The following is a 25,167-nucleotide window of genomic DNA, read 5'->3' as shown; positions in this document are numbered from 1 at the left end:
CAGGGCCTTCCATACGCCAGGCAAACACTCTGCTCCTGAGCCACATCTCCAGTTCCTGTAAAGAATTTATGCAACTTAGGGGTGTGTGTGTGTGTGTGTGTGTGTGTGTGTGTGTGTAGAGGCTGGAAGTTGACATTACTAGGTGTATTCTTCAATCATTCTCCAGCTTATTTCTTTTTTGTGGGTGTGCATGTGTGGTGTACATGCATATGTATGTTTGCATGTATGTGTGTGCACATGCATGAGACAGGTTGACAGCAGCATTTATGTCTCTTAGTTGTTCTCTACTTTATATATTAATGCTTGGTCTCATGCTTGAACCCAGAGCTCACCTATTGGGCTAGTCTTGTTAGTCAGCTTGCTCTGGAGATCCTGTCTGCCTCCCAAATGCTGGAATTACTACGCTTGCCCAGCAGCGATGCAAGTCCTGAGGATCTGAATCCTGGTCTTTAGGCTCGAGGAAAACAATTTATTTCACTCATTTCCCCAGCTCCTCCCCCCCGCCCCCCCCCCCCGTTTTTTTTTTCTTTTTTCTTGAGAGACAGGACCTTTCACTGAATCTGGAGCTCACTGATCAGACTTGGCAGGCTCCAGGCATTCGCCTCCCTGGCATTCGCCTCCCTGGTGCCAGAATCACAGGTGTCATGACACTGGCTTTTTATGTGGGTGCGAAGACCGAAGTCAAGTCCTCATGCTTGCCTGGCAAGCATCTCCCCAGCTCCGCCCAAGGTTACTTAAGTTTGCAATACCCGGTCCTGAAAGTTCTAGAAGCAGTCAGAGTGGTTGGGAAGAGGATGCTGGTTTTAGAAAACAATCTGATCAGAGATTTAAAGAAGTAGGGGGAAGCTGGGCGGTGGTGGCGCACGCCTTTAATCCCAGCACTCGGGAGGCAGAGGCAAGCGGATCTCTGTGAATTTGAGGCCAGTCTGGTCTACGGAGTGAGATCCAGGAAAGGCGCAAAGCTACACAGAGAAACCCTGTCTCAAAAAAACAAGAGGAGGGGAAGATTCTGGGCGTGTTGGGGGCTTTTTCCACAAAGAAGATAGTGTGCTGAGGGGATGAGGCACGAAAGAGAGCGATTGGGCCTCCGGAAGGATGCGATGTTCCCACTCCATCGCCATCTCTGCTTGTCCGCCCCACCTGCATCCAGGTTACCAATTTCCGGTTAATGAACTGAGCTCTTCACACCCGGGTGGATTTGCACAGTTGCAGCCGCGGCCAGGAACCCCCTTTCTTCCGTTCTGCTCATACACCTTTCTTCTCAGCTATTCCTTAACCCCTCACCGCCTCCTTACAGCAGGGCTCCCAGGCTCGGCCTGAGCCATCCATACACGGACCCGCAGACCCCAGGTCTCTCAGTAGTCTGGTAGTTTTCTGGTGTCTCGTGGAAATCGGATGGATAGGTGGAAGGATGAATGGGCAGACAGGCGGGTGAACAGATGGACCGGTGGTTGAATGAGTGAGTGCATTCTGAATAGGAGGACTAGGATTTATTTTCCTTCTTTGAAACAGATCCAGGCTCCGCCCCACAAGCACAGGCTAGCAGAGTCTGGGACAGTCTGGTCCCTCGGGGACCAAGCAGCTGGACCAGGTGACCCTCTGCGACTCCCGGGAGCCCTCTCTAACCTCGTTCTCGCCCCCTCGTGGGCTCTGACCTAGAAAAAGAGCTTGTGGCAGCTTAGCCAGGGTGGGCGCTAGGACCCGGCGCTGCCGGAAAGCGGGCGGGGCATCGCCTGGCTCCCGCGGCGCGGGGAAAGGAGGGGAGGAGGTCCCGGCCCGCGGCGCCGGGCGGGAGTGCGCGTGCGCGGGGCGCGCGCCCGGCGCGGCGGACAAAGGCGCGCGCGGCGGCGCGCGAGGCGGAGGGCGGAGCGGCGGGCGGGCAGGTACGCGCCGGCGGGAGGCGGAGCCGCGAGGCCGCGATGGAGCGCAGCCCGGGCGGGCGCCGGCGCTGGAGCCCGAGCACCGGGCGGAGCGGGAGCCGAAGCCGAAGCCGCAGCCTCAGCCCGCGCCAGGCCGGGGCAGGGGCCCGCAGGGCCGGGCTGCTTGCAGCGGCGGCGCCCGAGCCCCCCAGCGGCTGAGCGGTGACCTCCAGCCCCGCACGCGGTTACCGGGACCCAGCGCGCGGCGACCGCTCCAGCCCGGGCCCCCCTAAGATCTGCTTGCTACAACCGCACACCTCAAGACACAGAGCGACCCAGCTTCGGGGCGGTAGCCCTCCCTGCTGCTCCGGCACACGGGGAGCCCCAAACCCTAGGACAGCGAGATCAGATCCTCTTGCCAACAAGAAGCCGCGGGCACCCCAAAGCCCCGGGACCCGGGCGACCGAGCCCCTTGTGACGCCCTCCGCGTCCCGGCTCATGGTGGTGGTGGTGCCCTGAGCCCCTCTCGGGCCGGGCTGACGAAGATCGACACGGCGCCCAGACCCCCTGCCGCGGCTTCCCCGCGGCCCCAGCCCAGGTAAGCGGGACCCAGGTGAGGGGCGGCAGGTGAGTGGCCACCGAGGTCCCCCGAGTCCTGCAGGTGGGGAAGGAAGTACTGAGTACGCGCTCCCCCTCCTCAGCGTCGCCATGGAGCCGAGGCTGAAGGACGTCTCTTTGTGTCTCGCTTGGAGGAGCCGCCCCCTCCTCCTCTCCCTTCCCCCACCCTCCACCCCAACCCTGAGATTTGGGCACAGCTCCGGACCCCCAGAGAGAGTAGTTGCTGTGCCCTGGAGAGGGGTAAGAGGGTGGAGAGTCTCCCCCAAAAAGCGAGCCTGGAGCATTAGACCTCGGTCTTTGAAGAATAAAGAGATACAGATGTCCCTCCCTCAAAAGCCAGGCTGAGTTCTTAAGCGAGCCTCTCCCCCCCCACCCCCAGAAAGAAAATTTGGGGCGCCCACAGGTGAGAGGTGCCTGCATTCTGCAGCTCCAGGTGACAGCTGGGGCTTTGGGTGTGTGCCTTTGTCTGAGAGGGCAGAGAAGGGGCGTGTTTAGAGAATGAGTAGAAATCTCTTTTCTCTGACTCCCATATCCCAACTCAGATCCCAGTGGGGTTCTTTATCCAGGTCCCTCTTTGTGCTCCCTGCAGAACAGGGAGAGGGCAAGCCCTTTCAAAGTGAACAGCTAGTTTTTGGGGAGAGGAGGTACCCTAAGTGAAGAAGCCATTTCAGGTCAGAGCATCTTCCTGTCCCTCTAAGTCCTAAGGACAGCAAACCTGAGTCCCTTTCTTTTTCCTGACTCGGGGAACACCTAGGGCCAAGTCCAGGACTGGGACACTGTGTCCTCTACGGTGAAGGAGTGAGTCCGGGTTTTTGCTTAAGCTTTCCAAAGCATCTACGATCAAGAGGCCCTCAACAAAGTCCTAAACCCCAAGATCCAGGGGAAGCTGGAAGACCCTGGGGGTGGTGAACCTTGGAATTCTGAATCAGAGACCCCAAGAAAGGGCAGGAAGGCTTTCTCAGCCGTCCACAGACAGGCATTGGTGCAAAGTCAGGTACTAGGTGAGGAGACAGGCTGGGGAAGTCAGGACCCCGGGCACAGAGCCCTCTAGAAGTTCCTTTGTTCGTTGGTTTATCCGTTCATCGAAACCTCTACTGTGTCTGAAGTTCCAGCCCTGGAGTCGGGGGTCTTCCCCTCCTCTCTTCCTGATCAGCTGACCTCAGAGCCCTGGGCTGTTCTGTTTGCCCAGACCATGCTGTCAGGACCAGCTGCCCAGCCCTTGGCCCCATCCCTGAGACACCTGATCCCTCATATTAGCCTCAAGCAGCTGATGCCTTCTCCTCACCACTGCCTCGACTCCACCCTGCTGCTGGCTTTGCCCCATGAGTGAGGATGTAGCCTGGGTCAGCACTCCTGCAGATCCGCCTGCAAACTCAAGGACAGTCAAGGCAGTCACCCCCCAGCAGAGGATGTGCGGAAGCCAGTTGCCCTGAAGACTGGGTGACCTTGATCAAGCCTGTGGCATTTCCCAGAGAGAATGACAGTGAACCACATACCCTGCAGCCAGCATGGTGGATATAGATTGGAGGCAGACTGTCAGAAGCATCGGGGTGTGTCCTAACCATCTTGGAAGTATTCTGTGCAGTGGGTTGGAGTCCAGGGCTTTGTCACACACCCCACAGGCTGGAGAGCAGAGGTTCAAATGACTGTGACCAGAGAGAACCATTATGAGGCCAGAAGGGGACTGGTAGGAAGACTTTCTTTCCTTTCTAAGCTGCAGTGGCTCCCCATTGAGTAGTCCTAATAAAGTAACTTGGCAGCCCAGCTCTCAGCAGCCTGCCCTAATTTACTTCTGGGGCACCCCCACTACACCTGGTTCATCTCCATGTCCAGAGCCCTACTCTAGGATGGCTTGGCAACTCTTTCTACCTCTACTTCCCTTTTGGTTCTGGCTTGGACTGGCACACAGTAGAGAGCACAGTCTGATTGGTTGGTGGCTGGGCAGCTTAGAAGACAGTGGCATATGTCTCCATGTGCTGTGAGATTGCACATCCAGACTCCGCTTCAGGAGTCTGGGGCTGTCTTGTCCTGGCCACATCAGCACTGTTGAACTGATGCCTTAGCATTTGGAAAACATAGCTTAGAGCCCCATTTTGCTGATGAGTGTATTTCACATGTCTGTATTTGTTATTGGTGCTCAAAATTTTTTTGGAAGATTTCACATTCAGATGCTGATTTTGGGATCCTCTTGAAAAACCAGAGGATGCAGCAGCTTCAGGCCCAGAGCTAGAGAATGGCCATCTTGTTTGGAAAGGGCACCCCCCCGCCCCCCACAGCTGTCCCAAGAACTCCTGACCTGTTCTTTATTGATGTGACCTTACAGCCTTGCTGCTGACCTCCAGGTTTGCAGGGTGGAGTGGAACCTGGAAAAAACGATTGCTCAGCAAGCAGTGGCCATGTGTGCGTGGTCCACAAGCACATGTGCTCCCTGCCTGGGTTAGGCCGGCTTAAGACAAGCACAGAGTGCCTATCTACGGTTGTTAGGGTCAGTAGTGAGGGGAGCCAGGACGGCCCCGGACTGGCCCCACATTCCACTCAAATTCCACCTCCCCACAGCACACATATACTCCCATCACTGGAAGCACTCAGCATGGCCTCTGCTAGGAGCAAAAGACCAAAGATCTAGGCTAAGTCTGACAGAGGACTCAGGGAAGGCTACTGTTGACCTCAGTTTACCCATCTGTGCGGAGAGGATTGAAGTGAAAATTCTCCAAGCTTCCTCTTCTCTGACTTTCCAGGATTGAATTCTGTGCTTTGAATAGGTGGCCCGGGAGGGGGCTTGAACACTCGGCCAAGGATGATGCTCATGCCTGCCTTATGCAAGGTTTCCATCTCCAAACCAGCAAACCAAACAAAGTAACCTTCCCTCTCCCAGCTTCTGACATTCCCTAAACATGAAACTGATTGCCAAATAACTGGGCCAGAGCCAGAGGCCGGCGGCACCAGGCCCCAGCCACTGGCCTTGGCTTTGGAAGGTATGCCTTCTTCCTGGACAGAAGTCTGCTGTAGCCCGAGGCCAAAAGAGATGGCAGAGTGCCATGTGGAGAGCACCAATCTGGACTCCCCCTGGGCTGGGGATGTACTTAGCTGCTCTGAGTCTCACTTTATTTATCCATACAATAGGGAGAAGACTGTGTAGAGTGAACTAGAGCCAGAAAGGGGCCTAGGCCAGGGTCTGCCACATAGAATGAGGTGAGAGACTGTTGGGTCTTAGTGGTACTGTAAGGGGATGGCCGAGTTTCCTTTGGGAGCTGCTTTAGAGAATGTAGGGCTTGGGGCGTGGAGAGTCCATTGGAGACAGTAGTTGTCAGGGCTGAAGAGCTCCGAGATGGGGAGCAAAGAAGACTCTGGAGCCCTGCAGAAGGCAGGTCTGTAGGGTTAGCTCAGACCTTGGGAGGAAGGCCCTTTTTATCCCCTGCTTCTCTCCAGGGAAGGGTCTTAGCGACAGTAGTGGTGGCCGAAGGCTTTCTGCCCCACCAAGTAGACCCTCCAGGCCTCAGGAAGCAGACCCATCAGGCCTGGAGGGGCCAGTCCCCTTTCCTGGCCTCCCTCTTCTTTCTTTTGCCATACCCCTGCCACTCCTAGCTCCTCCCCGACCCAGGAAGCCATGTCATTAATGTCAGGCTGGAGAGAAGCAGTAGAGCAGTTTTTACTGTTAGTCCGCAGTTCCAGGCTCTCTGTGTTCACCAGTAACCAACCTGACCTTGGACTAGTGGGGGGGGTGCGTTTGCTTATTGCAAAAGGGGTGCTCGGCGCTCCCAGCAGCGAGGGTGGTCATGAGGGTCCAGAAGCCTGGAGCCAGAGGCAGGCTTCAGCTTTGCTTGCCATGGTCTTCTCCCACACCCTGCTGCCATATGCAGATGAGTGGATCCCAGTCAGGGGACCTGCTGTGACTTCCCACGGCCTTTCTTGAACAGTCACTAGAGGGTTCTAGAATATACCGGCAGCTTCTGGGCTTCCGGATGGGAGACTGGGCCGGGCAGGGCGTCAGAGAACCACCTCTTCCCCTCGTCAGACCTGAGAGGATGAACCCATAGCTGTCTCACAGCTCCACCGCTGAGTGCAGCTCCCCCTGGCTGTCAGCACCCTTTTGGGCTGTAGGGGTTGCTGCCCTTTCTCCTGGGCGTAGGACTCTGACCACACCAGGGCTCTTCAGATTCCATCCACCCTGGGGCTCCTGCAAGTCTTGATCCAGGAGGCGGGAGCTCTCCTCTGGTGCAGTTAGGGCTACATAGTTTTCAGAAGTACTCTGGGCCCAGCTGTGTGGCCTTGTGCCAGGGGCCTAGCCTCTCTGTGCCTCAGATCTCTCCTCTGTAAGAAAGGATCCTAGCGCTTGTCTGGTAGGGCTGTTGGGAGGGATGAGTGACTAGGTGTTTGTCACATGCTATGATTAGCAACTGGTGTACCCCAAAGGTTTGCCTTTCATGCCAGGCCTCAGAAGCCCTGAGCGGGAAGGGACAGCAGCTCCACTGTTAGAGGTGAAGTGGGTTCTGGCTGGTCATGGTGGCGCACAACTTTCTTCCCTGTACTCAGGAGACAGAGGCAGGCAGATCTCTTAAGTTTGAGGCTAGCCTGATCTAATTAATAGTGAACTCCAGGCCAGTCGAAACTACGTAGTGAGACCCTGTCTAAATAAGGAAAAAAAAAAAAAGTAGGGCTCTGAGGCAAAGCACTCTCCCCAAGGCTCTCGGTCCTGGGGTTCAGGGAAGGTGCTGGTCACTTTTCTCTCAAACACACAGCACAAGGCTTGGTGGAGCTGACGGTTTCCAGGACATCACCTGGGCACCAGCCTGTCCCAGGGGTCTGCAGCCCAGCTGCTCGGGAGTCTCCCAGGACAAGGCCCAGGTCAGGGTCACATACTGTGCCTCTCCCGCAGGGAACAAGACTCGGCCTCTGAAAACTTCTCAGGCTACTGGGAGGGAAAGCCGCTTCTCTGGGTTATCTCCTGAGTTCCTCCAGGACAGTGACCACCCTTCCTCACCTCCTCCTGGCTCACCCTGCTGACCTCTTAGCTCTCGGCAGCTGCATAGTCCCACTTTGGGCCTCTGCCGTGTCCTCTGCTGCCCCAGCACGGTGTCCCCAGGCTTTGGTTCCGTGCTGAGGTCTGTACTGTCATTCTTGGCAGCCTCTTTCCCTTTCCTCCCTGGCGTTTCCCCTGGGATAGCCCCTTGCCTGACATGCGTATGTTCACCATTGACGCACTGCACAAGGTATGCACCTTCAAACCTGGGCTGCGGGTCTCCCAGGTAGTCTCAGACCCAGGGCCAGTGCAGAGCACATAGTAGGTGCACAACGTATCTTGATGAAATGTTTTAGGATCAGACAAATCACCTCTAAGCCATGACCAGCTGTGTGACCCGGGGCATAACCACTTCATCTTCTTCTTCGAGCCTCAGTTTCCTTGGCTATAAGGACATAAATAGCTTCTCCCGAGGGCATTCGAGGTTTAAACGAGGCAGTGTGTCCAAAGCGGTTTTAAGTGGCTTCTCAGTGGTGGCTCTTGTAAATACTGCTTGAACCTGAAGCATTTTATACCCATTTTCCTCCTGCCGCTGGAACCCGGGCCGTCTTAGACGGGTGTTCTGCCACTGAACCACATCTTTAACTCCGACACCCAGTTAACTGGGAGAAATAGAAACTCAGGGGCAGACAACTTGCACAGGACCTTCTGGCTAGGACTAGTAGTGAACACCTGAGCCTTGGTGTAGGCTGCTATGCTGGCCTCAGGCTTGCCTGTCCCTGTCGCTCAGGGAAGACCTGGGGCTGGAGAGGAACCCAGTTCTCCAGAGAGCCTCTGCTTGTTCACTGGGGGCAACTTAGCCAAGGTCACTGGCCCATCAGCCAATGGTAGGTGACCTCTGTGCCCACTGTGCCCTACTCTGTACCAAGCCCGGAGTGGCACATTGCCTGCATCTTCTAGGTGATGAGTTTTGGGGACCTTCACAGAGCCACAGGACCAGAGAGGCTAGACAACCCATTTGGTAACAAGAGTTACCAACTTAAATAGCTACCAAGGCTGTGCCTAGGGAAGGGTTGGGGTGCCAGGTAGAAGAGAGGGAGGCCGCGCTAAGTCGGTCCTGGAGCCTCAGAGCACAGGGGTCTGCAGGTGGCTCTGGTGTCAAGGACAGTGAGGAAGGTTGTGTCTCGTGGCTTGACCTGGGGACACTCCTAAGTCTCCACTTTCCAGATCTGGCAAATGGGGAGGGTGAGCTTGGTGATCACAGACTTATTCTAACTGTGGTGGTTCAGGAGTAAGGCTCAGCAGCAGAAAGATGGCCTCTGTGTGTGAACTGGAAGGACAGGTTTGCCCGCATGGTCAGCAGCAGAACTAGGCCCTAGGTCCCTCCATCTGGCCAGTTCTTACCAAGTATCTGCTTCATGCCAGGCATTTAAGAAGTGCCTTTTCCATTCTCCCTGGAGCCCATTGTGTCCAGTGGTCCTCCTCAGCCCTGTTCCTACTGATGAGCAAACCGAGGCATTGGTAGAGGGCACGACCTACCCACGGTCATGCTGCTAAGAAGGGACGGTGCCAGCATTTCTGCCCTGAAGGGGATTGAAGTGCTAGTGCCCCCTTCTGCTTTTTGGATCGGAATATATTGCTCGATGGGTTATGTATTATTGTCAAAGGACTAAGACAATCCAGGCATGGTGGCTGCATGTCTGTACCCACAGCACTCATGAAGAGGCAAGAAGATTTTGAGTTTGAGGTCAGCTTGGGCTATTTAGCAGCAAGACCCTGACTCAAAAGATGAGGCTGAGGAGAGGACCTGTTAGAATCCCCTGGTTTCCTAGGGGGCCTGACCCACAAGTGTTGGGTATAGAAACAGGCATGTGCTATGACGATGTTCCCAGGCCTAAGCAGAAGAGTCAAAAGTGCAGGCAGATGTGGTCCTGGGTAAGCTAGCGTGGAGCGTAGGGACAACCTTCAGGGAGACCATTCAGGAGCAGATGGTCAGCAGATAGGATGCCTGTCCTGGGGCCAGAGGGGACCTTGCTGAGCACAGGGTGTGGCATCCTTTGGGAGGGGTCCTGGTGCTGATGGACCACTAGGGCAGGCTTCTCATTTGCTGGCCCTCCTCTCGCAGGACCTGCCACCTGGACTCACCCAGCCTTTTCCTTCTGCTCCCCAAACCATGCGGGGTTGTGCCTGGTAAAGTTTCCTCTTTCCTCGATCAGTCCCTACCTCCGCAAGAGATTCAGTTGTTCATTCAACAGATGTTTACTAAGCACCTGCTTTGTGCCAGGTGCCGTGGCAGCTCCTGGGGGCTCCACAGTGAACAGGACCAGCCACAGAATCCCTGCCCTCCGGGTGCTTTCCTTTGAGTGGGAGAAAGACACGGCTAATAGATGTCATCATAGTCAGTCAATTATGTAATGCGTTCGAAGGTGCTACGTCCTACTGGGGAGAAATAGAGCAGGGTGCGGGGGAAGGAAGGGCGGGATCAGGCCCTGGTTTCGAAGGTGTCATCCAGGCAGAACACCGAGGGGAGAGCCACGTAGGCATAGGGGGAAGAGATGTCCAGGCAGAAGGAACAGCCCCAGGCTGGAATATGACTGGAAACAGCAGGGAAACCAGGGTGGGGGGTGGGGCACAGGAGCAAGTCACAGAGGACAAGGCCAGTGGAAAGACTGGAATGTGACAGGCTAGTGGAAGGGTGGAAATGGGAGTATCACTCTGGATGCTGTCTCTAGAACAGACTGTAGCCTGGCATAGTGGTACACACCTGTAATCCTAGCTACCGTGGAGGGTGAGACAGGAGGATTGGAAGTTGGGAGCCAGTTTGGGTCAGGGTCTAGCACCGCCACTAATGTGTGGCATCTGGAGTTAATCGAGTGCACGAAAATGAGAAACCTGTTTTACTTTCCCCTTGTCAAAGTAACGCACTAACCATCTGACCGTGTGAAGTGATCTGGAGGCCATTGATTGCTGTGTTCTCAGAAGCAGCCTCCTTACTTGATAGGGTGCCAGCAGCTTAGCAACTTGGTCCAGGGCTGTCTGCAAAAATTCCAAACCCACCCACCCTTTAACTTACAAGCCTGTTTCTAGAAGCTACTTTATAGATACAGTCACATCCATTGAGTGTCAACTTGCTTCTGTACAAGTCCACTGACTTTTTATAGCAATAATAGAAAGCTGGGCACATCTTGGGTGTCAACCATGAGAGCTTTGGCATTGGCACTGGAGACCAAGCTCTGTCGTTTGCCCATCCCTGGCTGGCCAGCTCCTTGTCTGCTGAGCCCCCCTCCCCTCTTCCTCTAGTAGGCACTCCGCTGGGTGCTGTCCAGGCCTGTGGTGCTGAAGGTAGGTTTGAAGGAAAACGGACCCAGAGCTGAAGACTTAAGGGTAAAGAAGAGGATGTGTAGCCCGAGGAGCTGAGGCCTCAGTCCTGGTCCTGGAACTGATAGGCTGCATGACTTTGGGCAGGCTCCTCTGAGCCTCAGCTGTGACAAAGGAGTTGCTGCTGAGATTAAGTGGCAGAATAAGTGGTCATTTTCATCCCTTCCCTTTAAAGAGAGTAAAGCAGTGGGTAAGCTTGGATCACAGAATGATGATGCCTAGTACTACGGCTTCCTGGATGGATGATTTTGCTATAATGATATGACCAAGCTGGGCCTGGTGGCATATACTTGTCATCCCAGCTACTTGGGAGACTGAGACAGGAGGGTCCAAAGCTTGAGGACAGTCTGGATTACATAGCAAGACTCTTGTTTCAGAATAAAAAGGGCTAGGGGTGCAACACTTACCTGGGGTCAACCCCCAGCATCAAACACAGAAAAAAGACAACACCCGTGCCTCAGTTTCTTCATTTGTAAATTGGAGTCAGTAATAGTCCTCACGCTATGGGACAATGTAAGGATTCGATGGGTCCATAGGTTATCAGCTCATTACTGTCTCTTTCTGTTGACATCTCCACCTCTCTGTCCACAGTGACTAATCTCCTCACAGCTGCTCCCTCATGCCACCTGGGGCTTGGGACTGTTAGAGGGCCATAGCACTGTATACTCAAGGACATCCTGGCTTCTGACCCAGCCCATCACTGACCTGTATGACTGAGAGCAGGTGCAGTGCCCCTGGCCATCAGTCTGTCCGTCTGCGGAATGGGGCCAACAGTCCTTCATGTGGTGCTAGAAAAATAACGGTGTGCCTGCAGGGTCACATTCAGGAAAGCCAAGTTATAAAAAGTTACAACTTCCCAAACACGTAAGGAATTATTCACCGGCATTTGTCACCCCCTGGCTCAGAGCTGGGAATAGCAAGATGATTAAGGCAGGGGCTGGCTTTCAAGGAGCTCGTGGCTTTCTCGCTGGGTTTTAGGTACACTTGTCTGGAGTCTAGCTGGAGAGTTATATAAACCCAATCAACTGGCTTAATTAAGCCAGAACAGAAACCCACTGATTCATGAAATAAATGGCCAGGAGGATAACTGGCCTCAGGCGCGCTTCGTCAGCACATCTTTCTCTTCCCTGTCCGGCAGGTTTGGTGTGGCCAGCCAGCTCCCAACAGCTGTACCCCTGTGTCTTCCGACTCTGCCACAAGCCCAGAATGGAGGATGTGTTTCTTCACAGCTCCAGCAGGAGTCCCAAGGCTTGACTGTAGTGGGTCACCTTTGGGCACGTGTCCATCTTGAGGCAGATAGAATAATGGGCCCATGGGTCGGTCAGACCTGTCCCTGATAGTAGTGTAGAGATCACCCTTGTGAACACATAGGCAGGGGGTGGGACCACTACCTGAAGGAGGGGAACTGATGCTGAGCAGGGAAATACCACACGGCTATTCAAGGAACCACAGCAACACTGCAAAGGCCAAGGGTGGTGTTGCACACCTGTAATCCTAGCGCTCGGGAGGTGGAGGCAGGAGGATGGTAAATTCAGTGCCACCCTGGCAATACCATGTCTCGAACAACAAGCAAATGAAGAAAATACCATTGCGGATGTGGGAGCAGGGCTAGAATTGAGTCAGATCGGACTTTCGTCTGCCTGGGGTGGAGTGCGGGGCAGAGTGCGGTGACCGGCGTGTATGGAAATGCCACAGGCCCGTTATCTTGTGTGGTAACCGAAACGAGTGTAGGATAGGAAAGAAGCCGCTTATCTGACTTCAATCCCAGGAAGGTCTGAGGGAGGAGGCAGTGCCGAGGGGACTGAAGGGCGTGAGCTGGCTTCCTCAGACAGCTGGAAGAGCACTGAGGCAGCTCACTAGCTTTTACTGGTGGAGGGGGAGAGGTCATTGGACTGCTCTCCACTCAGCTCTGAAATAATCATATCCAGAGAGGTGAGGTGACCTGCCCGGGGGATCCTCCAGTTGGGAATTCTTGTAGGCCAGGCTTTTGTTAAGATACCTTCGGAGTTTGCCTTCGTCAGGGACACAGTGAAGGTCCAGGAGGGGACCTGAACATAAGACCGAGAATTTTAGGACTCTAGTGTAAGGATCAGAAAAGCTTGGCTAGAGCCAGGCACTGTGGCTCACTCCTGTAATCCCAGCTCTTGGACGTCAGGGGCAAGGGGACCACAGTTTCTTGGCCAACCTGGTCTACATAGTAAGTTCCAGGTCAGTCAGGGCAGAAAACAAATAAGAAAGAAAGGCCTGGCTGGCGTCCTCGGGTCCTGCCTCACCCTTCACAGTACCCATCCCCCAAACACACACACACAGGCTCTAGCCTCTGCTGTACACTCCCAGGGATGGAGGATACACTCTTCTGTACCATGTCTGCCTGTGGCTGGCTTGAAGAACCTCACAGGACAGGAGCCTCAGATCTGAATCTAGCTCTGCCTGATGCCAGCTTTGAGCCCACGTGTGCCCCTGTAGCTGTCTTGGTTTGCTTAGTTCTACTGCTACTGAAAACCTCTGACTGGGTGGTTTATAATGAGCAGAGATATATGTCTTAGTTCTAGAGGATGTCAAGGTCAACAGGCATCCTATGGTAGAAGGTGGGAAGGAAACAGGGAAAGGCCAGGATGAGCTTTTGAAAGGAACCCAGCCTAAGCCGGGCAGTGGTGGCGCACGCCTTTAATCCCAACACTCGGGAGGCAGAGGCAGGCGGATCTCTGCGAGTTTGAGGCCAGCCTGGGCTACAGAGTGAGTTCCCAGGAAAGGTGCAAAGCTACACAGAGAAACCCTGACTCAAAAAACCAAAAAAAAAAAAAAAGAAAGAAAGAAAAGAAAAGAAAGGAACCCAGCCTCTAAATAATATCCAAGGTCTGGTTTTTTGTTTTTTTTTTTTTTAAGTCCTGTTTATTAGTATTGTGTGTACATGGTGCATGTGAACGTGTACATGGCACATGTGTATGGGAAGGTAGGTACATGTACTACAGAGAGAGAGTGAGGGTCAGAGGGCAGCTTTGTGAAATCAGTTCTCTCCTGCCTTAGAGTATTCTGGGCATCGAATTCAGGCTGCCAGACTTGCTCTGAGCACTCACCACTGAGCCACCTCACCTGCCCTGTCCAGGTCTCTCCTCCTCCTCCTGCCCCCTCCCTCCCTCCCTCTCTCTCCCTCTCTCTTTTGAGACAGAGTCTCTCTCTGTAGCTCATAGAGATCCACCTACCTCTGCCTCCCCAGTGCTGGGATTAAAGGTATACGCTCTGACATCTCACCAGGTCTCCCTCATCATCACTTAAAACTGTTAAAATGGCAGCTAGAACTGAGTGTGGTGGCACAGGCCTATAATTCCAACATCTAGGAACTGAGGCAGGAAGAACAAGAGTTTGAGGCCAGCCTGGGCTATGCAAGACACTATCTCGAAAGAAGAAAGGTGTGTGTGTGTGGGGGGGAGGAGACAATTAGTTTTCACTGTGTGGCTCGGAGGGAGTATTTCTATAAAGTGAGGATGTAGCAGCCACATCACTTGCTGTGGTGTTACTTGATTTAAATGTAGCACACAGTGTGTAGAGCACCGAGAACAGAGTAAATACTCAGTAAATACAGTGACACCCTTCTCCCACAGGAGAGGATGAGGTTAGCCCTCTTCTCTGCAGATGGGTCACCCTCCACCCACTCCTGTGACTGCATTTCTGTCCTTGGTCTCTGTGGTCACCATTCTGGGGAGTCTGGCCATGTTCCAGGCAGGTGCAAAGCATACTTCTGTCTCCTGGCTCCATAGCCCTTGAATGAGACTAGCAGTAGCTGCTGTGACAAGCCATCCCTCAGTGTGGAACACACTAGAAGCTCACAGAACAATACAGGGTGGGTAGTCTTCACCCTCTTCCTTGGGGACCTCCATTGTGCCTCTACCACATTTGAGGTTTTGGGGGTCTTCTGTTCAAGCCAGCCTCCAGAAGGCTTCTGCGACTGGAAAAAGTCCTGAGCTGGCAATACCACACGTCACTGTGTTCTCATCCCAGTGGGGGAAGCCAGCCACATGGCCACATGAAGGAAGCTGACGAGGGTGGTGACTTTGTACTGTAGAAGAGGAGACTTTGCTAGCTGCTGGCTGGCTGCCATAGCCACAGACGAGTCAGCACACTCTAGAGCCTCTGTTATTATCTGTAGACCAGAAAACATCACTGGATAGCGGCATTGGCTGCCCGGTTCTGTACATCTACTCAAGTCACTAACGTGTTCATGGGTGTGTAAGTCACACCGCAGGTAAGCTGCCTCTGTACAACACAGGCAGCTCCTTGCCCTCTCCTCGGGGTTTTGTGAGGACTCAGCAAGGAAACATTTGCCAAGCTGGTGCCATTGTATGTGTGTGTGTGTTTGTGTGTGTGTGTGTGTGTGTGTGTGTATGTGTGTGCATGTGTGTGCATACATTTATGGCTTGTGTGTATTTGTCTCTGCTTATGGTAAGAAGTGAGAGTTCCAAAGCACTGAGAGCTGGGTGCTGTGCTGGGTGTAGCATCACAGGGTGGCGCCCAGCCCAGGCTGCCTGCCAACAGGAAGTGGTAGGCGGTTCAGTCTTGCTTCTCACTTGGGAAACCCTCCCCCATCATGGTGGCCTTCCAGCGTGTGGCGGAGCCAGGACTGCCATGCCTGCACACTAGGCTTCCCATCTCCGTCTCCTAGAGTGTACACATATCAGATGGTCAAGACAGCAGCCCACCTGCTGGGTGGGGAAAGCCCCAGATCAGCTGCACAGACGGGCATCCGGGCCAGTAGAGGACACACCCTGGAAGTGCACCACCCAAAGGGTCTCTTGGGGCAGCAGCCACCCCGAGTGTGGGTGGATGTTCTGCTGAGCACCAGTGGGGAGGAAGCAGAGATCAGCAGAGACCTGTTTCCTGGTTCTGGGAGTTCACAGGTGTGGTCTGTAGCTGAGTGCATTCGAGATTATGTGTGTCAGCACCTGGGGGACAGCGGTCCCCTAATGTCAGATGTGTCCTTTATCGTTCCGACCACTCAGGAGCTAGGCTTGTCGTGCTTCACTCTGTCTCAAGTTGTCATATATACCAGGAGCCACGTGACATCACTGTGAGGAACAAATGGGTGGCACCAGACAGCCAACAGGAGCTGTGAGGATGACATGGGTATGCTTGGCTGAGACTCCACCCAGCTACTGCAGGATCTGGGTGTATTGTTCCCAGCACTTGTCTTGGGAAGTAACTGATTTTAAGGATGGAATTTGGATCCAGTTCCGATGCTAGCTGTGTGACTGTGGGCAAGCCACTTGGTTGGTGTGCTTGGTTTCATTGTATCATAACAGTACGACGTTGTAGAGTTAAGAAGATTAGCTGAGTCCTCAGGATGGCTTGGCTGCATAGGTACAGTTCGGTTAATGTTTTTTGTTTGAGTTTTTTGTTTTTGTTTTGTTTTTTCTTTCGACAGGGTTTTCTCTGTGTAGTCCTAGCTGTCCTAGAACTTGCTCTGTAGACCAGGCTGGCCTTGAACTCACAAAAATCTACCTGCCTCTGCCTCTTGAGTGCTGGGATTAAAGGCATGTGCCACCACTGCTTGGCATTTTTGTTTTCTTTAACATGTGGAGATGTAAACTGAGGCCAGGACTGGCTGTAGGTCATCCAGCTGAAGTGGCTCACAGTAGGATCAGACCATGACTGTTCAGGCGCATGCCATCTCTGTAGCTCCCCACTGTGCATCTGTGTCCTGTTCGGTAGCTGGGTCAGAGGCAGTATGCACCTGAGGGGTTGACACAGCAGCGGGGACAGACGTGGACTCAGTCACTGCCTCCTGCTGACCCCTTGTGGAGAACATGACTGCGGGAAGAGGATGGCTGGGTATCCCCAAAACTTACCCAGTAAATTTAGGGGGTGATACAAGAGAGGATGGAATTAGTCTGGCCTCTGGCTTGTTGACAGGTGGGCACAGGTGAGACATCTTTCCAACATGCTCAATGGGGGATGCACAGATGTAAACTCTTCCAAGTGCCAGTGTGTTGGGGCAACAGAGGTTCATGGGGAGAGGGACCCGAGGACAGTGACACTTGGGAAATCAGGCAGGGGGACAGGAAGTGGAAAGTAGAAGTTACTCAGGAACACTGGCCTGATTAACAGCCTCTAAAGTTTGCAGAAACAGTGTGGTGTGGCGATTGGAACATTGGTTTGAGTGTCCAGGGGGCAGGCACCCTTGGGCCTGTGTATGGAAGGAATAAAGCCTCTTGCAGCTGCCATTCAAAGTCCCAGAGGACACAGAAGCAGTCTGAGGTGAGTGTGCAGGGTGATGTTCTGAGTGGGAAAGTTGCGGCATGAGAGTATACATGCCTGCACACTGGGCCGTCCGTCTCCGTCTCCAGGAGTGTACACAGATCAGATGGCCAGCACAGGAGCCCAGCATCTCCCTGGTGAGTGGGGGAAGGCTCCAAGTTAAAGGGCTGTGTACTCACCAGAAACCCTCAGGAATACCTCACTCTGTCCTTGAAAGTTTAGGGACAGTGACCTGAGGACACCCTCAAAATTGGTGTTCCTTCCCTTTTGAGATGAAGCCAGCCATGGGGTACTAACTTGTCCTCCTCATAAGATAGTTGCTGGACACTTGACAGGGCTGTGGTCCCAGAAGCCCTGAAGCTGAGGACCCCACCCCCCACCCCCAGCTCCCCAGTATGGCCCAGTCATGGCTGGGACAGAATCCTAGCCTGGGACTGGGACTCTATGGCCACTGGCGGCAAGAGCCCAGTCAGGTAGTGAGGAAGGGGAAGCAGGACTTTTTCTTCCTCCATCATCTGGGGCATTTGTGAAACGTCACCATGCCCTAGACCAGACTCCCAGGGTGATGCTGTGGCCTCTCCGCTAGAGTCAAAATAAGACTCAGAAAAAGGCTGAAGCTGGGGGCGGGACAGTGCTGTGAGAACAGGGTCTATGAACAGAGCTGGCTCATGAATGGAGAGAGCAGGAGCCTGGGGAAGTGGAAGGAGTGGGAGCGAGTGCAGGGAGGGGGCCTCTCTCGTCCCAGCCATTGCTGAGGAGCGGCACAGATGGAGCTCCGCCTATGTCTGGTGGGAGGCCAGGAAGTTTCCTCTTGATGTTCCTCCTCTCTGCGTGAAGTGGGAGGCTGGGTCGTGCTGCCTAAAAGGAAGGGGAGTCAAGGGAAAGGGCCTGACCTGGGAGGGAGTGGCTGGCCAGGGCTTATGGGGCGCTCCCAGCACCCCCAGCTTCCAGGTGGGAATTGTAGTCCTTATCCAAAAAGAGTGGATGCACAAACGAGCATGGGGCTTACGGTCCTGACATCCCTGAGGAGGAACTACACCATCCTTACCTGCCACCTGGTGGAGCCTGGTTATTATGGCTGTAGCAGAGCCTGTCTGGAGCTGTGACTCTGGAGACTTGGCATGGCGCACGCTTACAGAGCACTTACTGGGCACCAGGTGCTTCGTGCCTGTTTAACTCTCACGATGGCTCATGGGAAGCGGGCTCTGTTATGAACTCTCTTTATAGATGAGGAAACAGACACAGATGTAACCTGCCCAGGGACGTCCAACTCGTTAAGTGACCTTTGGTCTTCAAACCCAGCCTGAGTGGCTAGGAAGTCATGCCTCATCTTGGATGGAGCTCTTTGCCATGTCCTTCAGGGAGCAGAGGACTCGGAATAGCTGTGACGTGGGCAGGGATCTCTGGGCTGAGAGGCAGCTGATGGGGCCTGAATGCTGACCTCTAGCTGATACACTGACGCACATGCGCACACCTGCCCAGTGCACCTGGGAGAGGCTCTGCTCACAGCGCACACACATACCCCACCGCTAAGAAGGGAAAGTTCTGGATGGCTGCCTGGAAGATAAGGATGGAGACAGAGCAGGCTTGGAGGAACAAAAGGGAACTGTTGGAGTGACAGATACACTCATTATGTTGATTGCAATGATAGCCTCATGAATATTCATGTGTCAAAACTCATCGAATCGTGTTTTAAATATGTAGTTTATCATATACCGAGCAAACCCCAGTAAAACCATGGAAAAATGAAGCGAAGCATAATAAGGTGGAAAACAGAAATGAAGCCCCGAATCGGGTATTGGTTTCACTCCCAGAGTCGGTGTCCAGCTGTGGATTTCACTCCGTGAGGCGCTCTGCCCCTCTGACAGCAGCGGGGCCGTTCAAGGCAAATGCTCTGAATGGAAACATACAGTGGCCGTGCGGGCATATCCATGAGCACCATCCCAGCTGGGGACATAATGGGGTCTCAGGCTGAGACTGGAGGACAAGCAGGGCTGCTGTGGATAGGTCCCAGGGCCACAGGCACTGTATGTACCAGAGGGGACTGTGTTGTCACCGTGTGGACACACTGGCAATCTCCTGCCTGGGTGGGGCACAGTGGTGTGGCTGAGGTATTTGATAGAGCAGAGGCTAACGTTAACTGACCCCAGTCCATGCTACTGAGCCCACCCTGCCTCTGACTGTAAAATGACATTTCTGTGTTCACTGTCCATGTTTCGGACACATAAACCCTCAAAGGGCAAAGGCTCTGCAGTGCTGGGGTCCCCAAAGGCTCTGATGTACACCTGGCAAACAGGTGCTTCATCATCACTTGTGATCGAGGCCAGGGCTGTACTCGGTGACAGATCACATGCTTAGTATATGCAAAACTCTGATTTTAACCCCCACCCCAGCACCGCCCACAACAGAAACGAAAACTTGTGAATGGGAGCATATGTGTGGCTGCTGCAGTGTGACATAAACCTATGTGCTTGCTGGGCACTGTGTGGGTTAGAGCGTGAGACAAATGGGTCTGTGATACACAGTGCTAACAAGGGACAGTGACTGTCTCCAGAAACTTCGGGGATGGTGACAGCATTAACAATGCTTAGCATTCCTTGTGGCCCAGCTGGGAATTTCCTAGGTGCTGGGGAAGCAGGAGGGAGATGGAGCAGGGGGCTTGCTTGTCACTCATCATGCCGTACCCCACCACAGGGAGAAGATGAGCATGGGCTGCCCTGAGCCTGAACCACTCCACTCCCTGCCTTGCTGTGGGCCGGGGGCCGCCCCTGTCCCAGGAGCAGGTGTGCCCCTCCTCACAGAGGACATGCAGGCGCTGACACTACGCACACTGGCTGCCAGCGATGTTACCAAGCACTACGAGCTTGTCCGGGAGCTGGGCAAAGGGACCTATGGGAAGGTGGACCTGGTGGCTTACAAGGGCACAGGTGAGTGCTGGTGGGGTGGCAGGGTATTAAGGTTGGGGTGGCAGGGTATTAAGGTTGGGGTGGCAGGGTATTAAGGTTGGGGTGGGGACATGCCTGGACAGAGGGCCAGCAAAGGTGCAGAGCTGGTAGTCATATGGGAAGGATGCATGCACAGTAGGAGTAATAAGCAAAGCACCCAAACTGAGGGGTGGGCTACTTTGGGGCCATCTGGGTGCCTTTGAGACAGATGTGCCAGGGACGGGACACTGCTGGACGTTTTGATTGGAGAACATCGGTGATACCTGATGCTACGGAGCTGACAGAGTTGAGGACAGGCCCTTGGGAACAGGACATCTTACTTAGAGGGTGTGGGGAGGTGGCTGTATGGAGTTGGTCTGGACATGTTTCTTTGATAAAGACACAGATCCTGATGTTCAGCCAGTCAGCCAAGGTCACAGAGCTACCGTGGATTTGAACTAGGATGTCATGCTACACCTGCCAGGGCAAGAGGGGCCTCTGGGACAACTAAGGCAGCAGGAAGAACACTTGCATGGGGGCACCTGTGTAACCCTGGGCAGTGGAACCCGTTTCCTGTGTTTAGGAAAGAAGGGAATCAATGCTGACCTTATTGGGGCATTGATTAGTGTGATGTGAATGTGAAGTGCTGAAGGCCGGGCCTGTGCTGTATAGCATTCTGTTGCTATTGCATAGCCGCATGCCCAGCAGGGAACACACGCCTGCCCAGTTTTGGGAACCAGTGCCCTTCAAGGGCTTCTCTTACTCACCTATTGGCTAGCATTTGCTGAGCACTTACCATGAACAGCAGGTTCCTGTGCCTCAGGGATCCATGTTTGAGCTGGGGAGACAAAGAGGACAGATGAGTACACAGTAGGTCAGGAAATAGCTCGGGGCAGGAGGCAGAAAGTGTTCCTGGCTATTTTTTCTCACCAAGGGCTGTAACATAGAAGACCCAGGTCAGCCATGATCCCTTTACTGTGCCATGAGGACATCATGCTGACCGGGCCCACTAACCTTATTGCAGGGACAGATTGTACAGCCAGATGTGGGGTTTATCTGTAAGGGAGACGTCTCACCGTTGTTACTGTGGCCCTGCTAGGCACCAAAATGGCCCTGAAATTTGTGAATAAGAGCAAGACAAAGCTGAAGAATTTCCTGCGTGAGGTGAGCATCACCAACAGTCTGTCATCCAGCCCCTTCATCATCAAGGTCTTTGATGTGGTCTTCGAGACTGAGGAATGCTATGTCTTTGCCCAGGAGTACGCGCCTGCTGGGGACCTGTTTGACATCATCCCTCCCCAGGTACTTCAGATAGCGGCAGAGAGACGGGGGATGAGCTTTGGGGCTACTAGAGTATGAAATCCTGGAAGGAGTTGGACCGGTTGATCCATCAGTGAGCAGGGTGTGGTAGTTTACGCCTATAATCCCAACAATTAGGAGGTGAGGCCGGGGTGGAAAGATCACGGGTTTTACACCAGCTGGGCTGAGCAGTGAGACCCTATCTCAAAAAACAGGGTGTAGCTTAGAGGTCTGCCATACATACAAGTCTGGGTTGACTCCTCCACACTGCAAATAATAAGCAAATGAACAAGTACTGAGGCCACAGAGGCGGCGACCCTGGAGCAAGTGAAGAGGGTTCTGGTACTTGGTTTGGGTCTTTCCACTTGTTAAGGGCTGGGGTCAAAAGACACCTAGCAAAGGAACAGGAGGGGCATCCGGCCAGGCTGGGAGGAGGACAAGCAGGTACCAGGAACAAGGCAGGCCCAGAGGTCGGCAGGAGAGTTGTGGCCCCCAAGTGAACAGGTGGCAGGGCCTGAAAGAAGCAAGTGGGGCGAGGGCAGGCCGGCCTGGCTACCTCTGAGCAGCTGTCCCCACTCCCCGCAGGTGGGGCTCCCCGAGGACACGGTGAAGCGCTGTGTGCAGCAGCTGGGGCTGGCTCTGGACTTCATGCACAGCAGGCAGCTGGTGCACCGCGACATCAAGCCTGAGAACGTGCTGCTGTTTGACCGAGAGTGCCGCCGTGTGAAGCTGGCCGACTTCGGCATGACGCGGCGCGTGGGCTGCCGCGTGAAGCGAGTGAGCGGTACTATACCCTACACAGCGCCCGAGGTGTGCCAGGCGGGCCGTGCCGATGGCTTCGCGGTGGACACGGGCGTGGATGTGTGGGCTTTCGGCGTGCTTATCTTCTGTGTGCTCACCGGCAACTTCCCGTGGGAGGCCGCGTCGGGCGCCGACGCCTTCTTCGAGGAGTTCGTGCGCTGGCAGCGGGGCCGCCTGCCGGGGCTGCCATCACAGTGGCGCCGCTTCACCGAGCCTGCGCTGCGCATGTTCCAGCGGCTGCTAGCTCTGGAGCCCGAGCGGCGCGGGCCCGCCAAGGAGGTCTTCCGCTTCCTCAAGCACGAGCTCACGTCTGAGCTGCGGCGGCGGCCATCGCACCGCGCGCGCAAGCCGCCCGGAGACCGCCTGCCCGGGCCCCTGCGCCTCGAGGCTCCTGCACCGCTCAAGCGCACCGTGCTCACCGAGAGTGGCAGCGGCTCGCGGTCTTCGCCACCCAGCGTGGTGCCTGTGCCCGTGCCTGTGCCCGTGCCCGTGCCCGAGGCTGGTCTGGCTCCGCCCGCACCCCCGGGCAGGACCGACAGCCGTGCAGACAAGAGCAAAGGGCAGGTGGTGCTGGCCACGGCCATCGAGATCTGCGTCTGAGCTGCTGAGAGCAGCACAGCCGCTGCGGGAAGCCGCGTGTGCTCCGACCTTGTGCTGGGGCCAAGGAGCACCCACCGCGCGGCGGGAGGGCGTAGCGTAGACTAGGAGGCCCAGACACCCGGGTCGGTGGTGGGCTGGTGACATAGCTAGCAGATGACCATGTGTGTGGCCGGCCTCAGCCCAGAGGAGCCGAGGCCCCTGACAAAGGCTGGGAGCTTGTGGGCCAGACTGAGCTCTGGAACCTGGACACTCCTGGAGCTTCACACCCCTTGGCAGATCACCCTACAATCTCCCATTCAAACCTGGGCACAGAAAGGGGGCTTTGGTGTTGGGCAGAGATGGGCATGAGACCCTTAGAAACTGGGCACTGGGTTGACAACAGAGGTGCCCTGGAGGTCAGAGGGAGAGGCCAAGCCCCCTAAATGTAGCAAAAGTTGTGTGCAGGAACAGACCTGAATATTAGCGATACCCCCTCACCTCCTCCTGCTGATGGGGACTTGGAACCCAGAAGGGAGAGCCATTACTGCAGCCACGGAGGCCATTGGGAACGGAGCTCCAGTAGGTGGTCCTCCTGGGGGTAGGAGAACAGATGGCAGGAGAACACGAGGCTTGGCACTCCTGTGTCCCTAGGGCAAGGGAGTGCGTTCACAGCCCAGCTGCTTCTTCCCTGGGCACTCGACAAGCAGGGAAACGATTGTGCCAGTTATTCCTGGGTCTCTGTCGGAGTCACATGGATAAGCCTCAGTTGTAGGCCAGTACCCTTGTAGGGGAGGAGCACATCCATGGATGGGACAGGAAGTCGTGGAAGTGAGAGTGAGTGTGATATGTCTGGTTCCTTGAGTGTCCAGACACCTCACCAGGCAGCTGTTGGGAGCCAGGCCTGTGTTTTACCACACTCCTCAGGGAATCCCAGGAGACACCTGCTGTTGGCTCAGGTTCTTAGGCAGCAAAACAGCTTCGCCTTGCCCTGGCTCTCCCTTGGGACCCCTACTCAAGAGGAGGCTTAAGGAACCCCTGCAATAACCTCAACACAGGGGGCTGCGCCTTCCGCCTGGCACCACCCAACTGACCAGCCTGGGTTGCCTCTCCTAGGGTCCCTCCAAAAGTTCTGGGTCATTCTAGGAGGCTGGCTGGTTAGCTACAAGGGGCACCAACCACCCCTCAGCCTGGAGCCCCCACCTCTCTACGCACCCCTCACTCCCACCACAAAGGGCTATAGGTCTCCCTGCCCTGCCTGAGTCCAGTTTACAAACTCTGGTTGCTCCAGGGCCTGGTCCCTCTTTCCTGGGGTGCCACCACTTCCCTAGTGGACACAGGGCCCGCATATGCCAGGTAAGTAGCAAACCCTTCCTCCTGCCAAGAGCCGAATCTCAGAAGGCCCCCATCACTGCCCTGGCCCACCTGGGGCCATCAGGCCCTCCTTCCCAGCCGCTACTTCTCCTCTTGCCTTAGGCCTCTCCACCCTGATCTGCAATAACAAGGAAGCGAGATTCCACAGTAGACATCCCGCATCCCGCGTGCGCCCTCTCTGTTGAGATCCTGTGTGGGAGGCCTCTCCCTTGTAGTATCTAGGATGGTAGTCCTCAGAAGAGACTGTAGGTACATAGCCCAGCCCCATTTTTCAGAGGCGGCAGCCAGCCTGGCCCTGAACCAGACTCAGGCTGGGTCAGGCCCTCTGCTCTTGCTGCTGTCCTTGGTACTGTCTCTGTCGGTTGGGTTGGGACCCTTTGCCCCTTAGGAGAGGTGTTGGTTACAGACGTTTACCTCAGTTTGTCACTGTTGAAGAAACAAATAATAATAGCAAAAAATTAATAACATCGTAGACATGGAGACTTAGAAGACAAAAACCACAGAAGAAACCTCCCCCTTTGCAATTTTTCTGTGAAGGTATAGTTTGTTCATGTACGCACACATATGTGCGTGTCTCTGTCTCACCCCCAGGGCAGGCCAGATCATCTATTGACACCTGTCCCAGCCTGTGTGTCCCTCACACTGCCCCTGTCCTTTGGTGCTTCCCAGGGGCCCCTTTGAGCTGGCTTGTGGGGTGTAGGGGAGCTCCCTGGATAGGAAGTGGGGCCTTCAGTTAGAGGTCTCCCACCAGATCCTGTGAACAGAGCCCAATGGCTGTGTGATGCTCCCTGAGCTCACAGCACAGTGCTGGTGGTTGGCATCTGTCCAAGTCTGGGGCAGGGCCTGGGTTGAACCCAAGCCGTAGAGCCTCATTCCTGTCTTGCCCCCCCACCCCATGTGTTTGTAAATACTCTGGCATCCTTTGGCCCTGAGGAGGTTTTTAAATGTGTTATTTACTTCTCTAACTATGACAATTGCTATAAAATAAAAATTTAGAAAAATGACTGTTTCAGCTGTAAGGTGCGCGGGGCACACCAGTCTTCCTGCCACGGCATGCTGGCCTGCTCTGAGGTAGCCTCTGCCGTGTCCAGGCCAGGACTGAAAGGGGAAGTATGCTCCTCAACTT

The 25,167-nt window shown here is 54.8% G+C and overlaps 1 protein-coding gene across 1 annotated transcript; it reads left to right on the top strand.

The window, feature by feature from the left end:
- Positions 1–1,988: 1,988 nt before the first annotated feature.
- Positions 1,989–25,042, top strand: Sbk1 (SH3 domain binding kinase 1). Its single transcript, XM_059267197.1, has 4 exons — positions 1,989–2,457; positions 19,762–19,994; positions 21,091–21,293; positions 21,876–25,042. The coding sequence occupies exons 2-4, from the start codon at positions 19,769–19,771 to the stop codon at positions 22,689–22,691; spliced, it is 1,245 nt and encodes a 414-aa protein (XP_059123180.1). The 5' UTR covers positions 1,989–2,457; positions 19,762–19,768; the 3' UTR covers positions 22,692–25,042.
- The last annotated feature ends 125 nt before the right edge of the window (positions 25,043–25,167 follow it).

The sequence above is a fragment of the Peromyscus eremicus genome, chromosome 1 (assembly GCF_949786415.1).
Source record: "Peromyscus eremicus chromosome 1, PerEre_H2_v1, whole genome shotgun sequence".
Lineage (NCBI taxonomy): Eukaryota > Metazoa > Chordata > Mammalia > Rodentia > Cricetidae > Peromyscus > Peromyscus eremicus.
This window is presented reverse-complemented; position numbering and strand designations above follow the sequence as displayed.

Bases quoted from the DNA above. Each gene is read 5' to 3' on its own strand.
- Sbk1 (XM_059267197.1), top strand. From the start codon at position 19,769: ATGAGCATGGGCTGCCCTGAGCCTGAACCACTCCACTCCCTGCCTTGC. The intron at 19,995-21,090 runs GTGAGTGCTGGT...TGGCCCTGCTAG, and splicing joins GGTGGCTTACAAGGGCACAG to GCACCAAAATGGCCCTGAAA. The intron at 21,294-21,875 runs GTACTTCAGATA...CACTCCCCGCAG, and splicing joins TTGACATCATCCCTCCCCAG to GTGGGGCTCCCCGAGGACAC.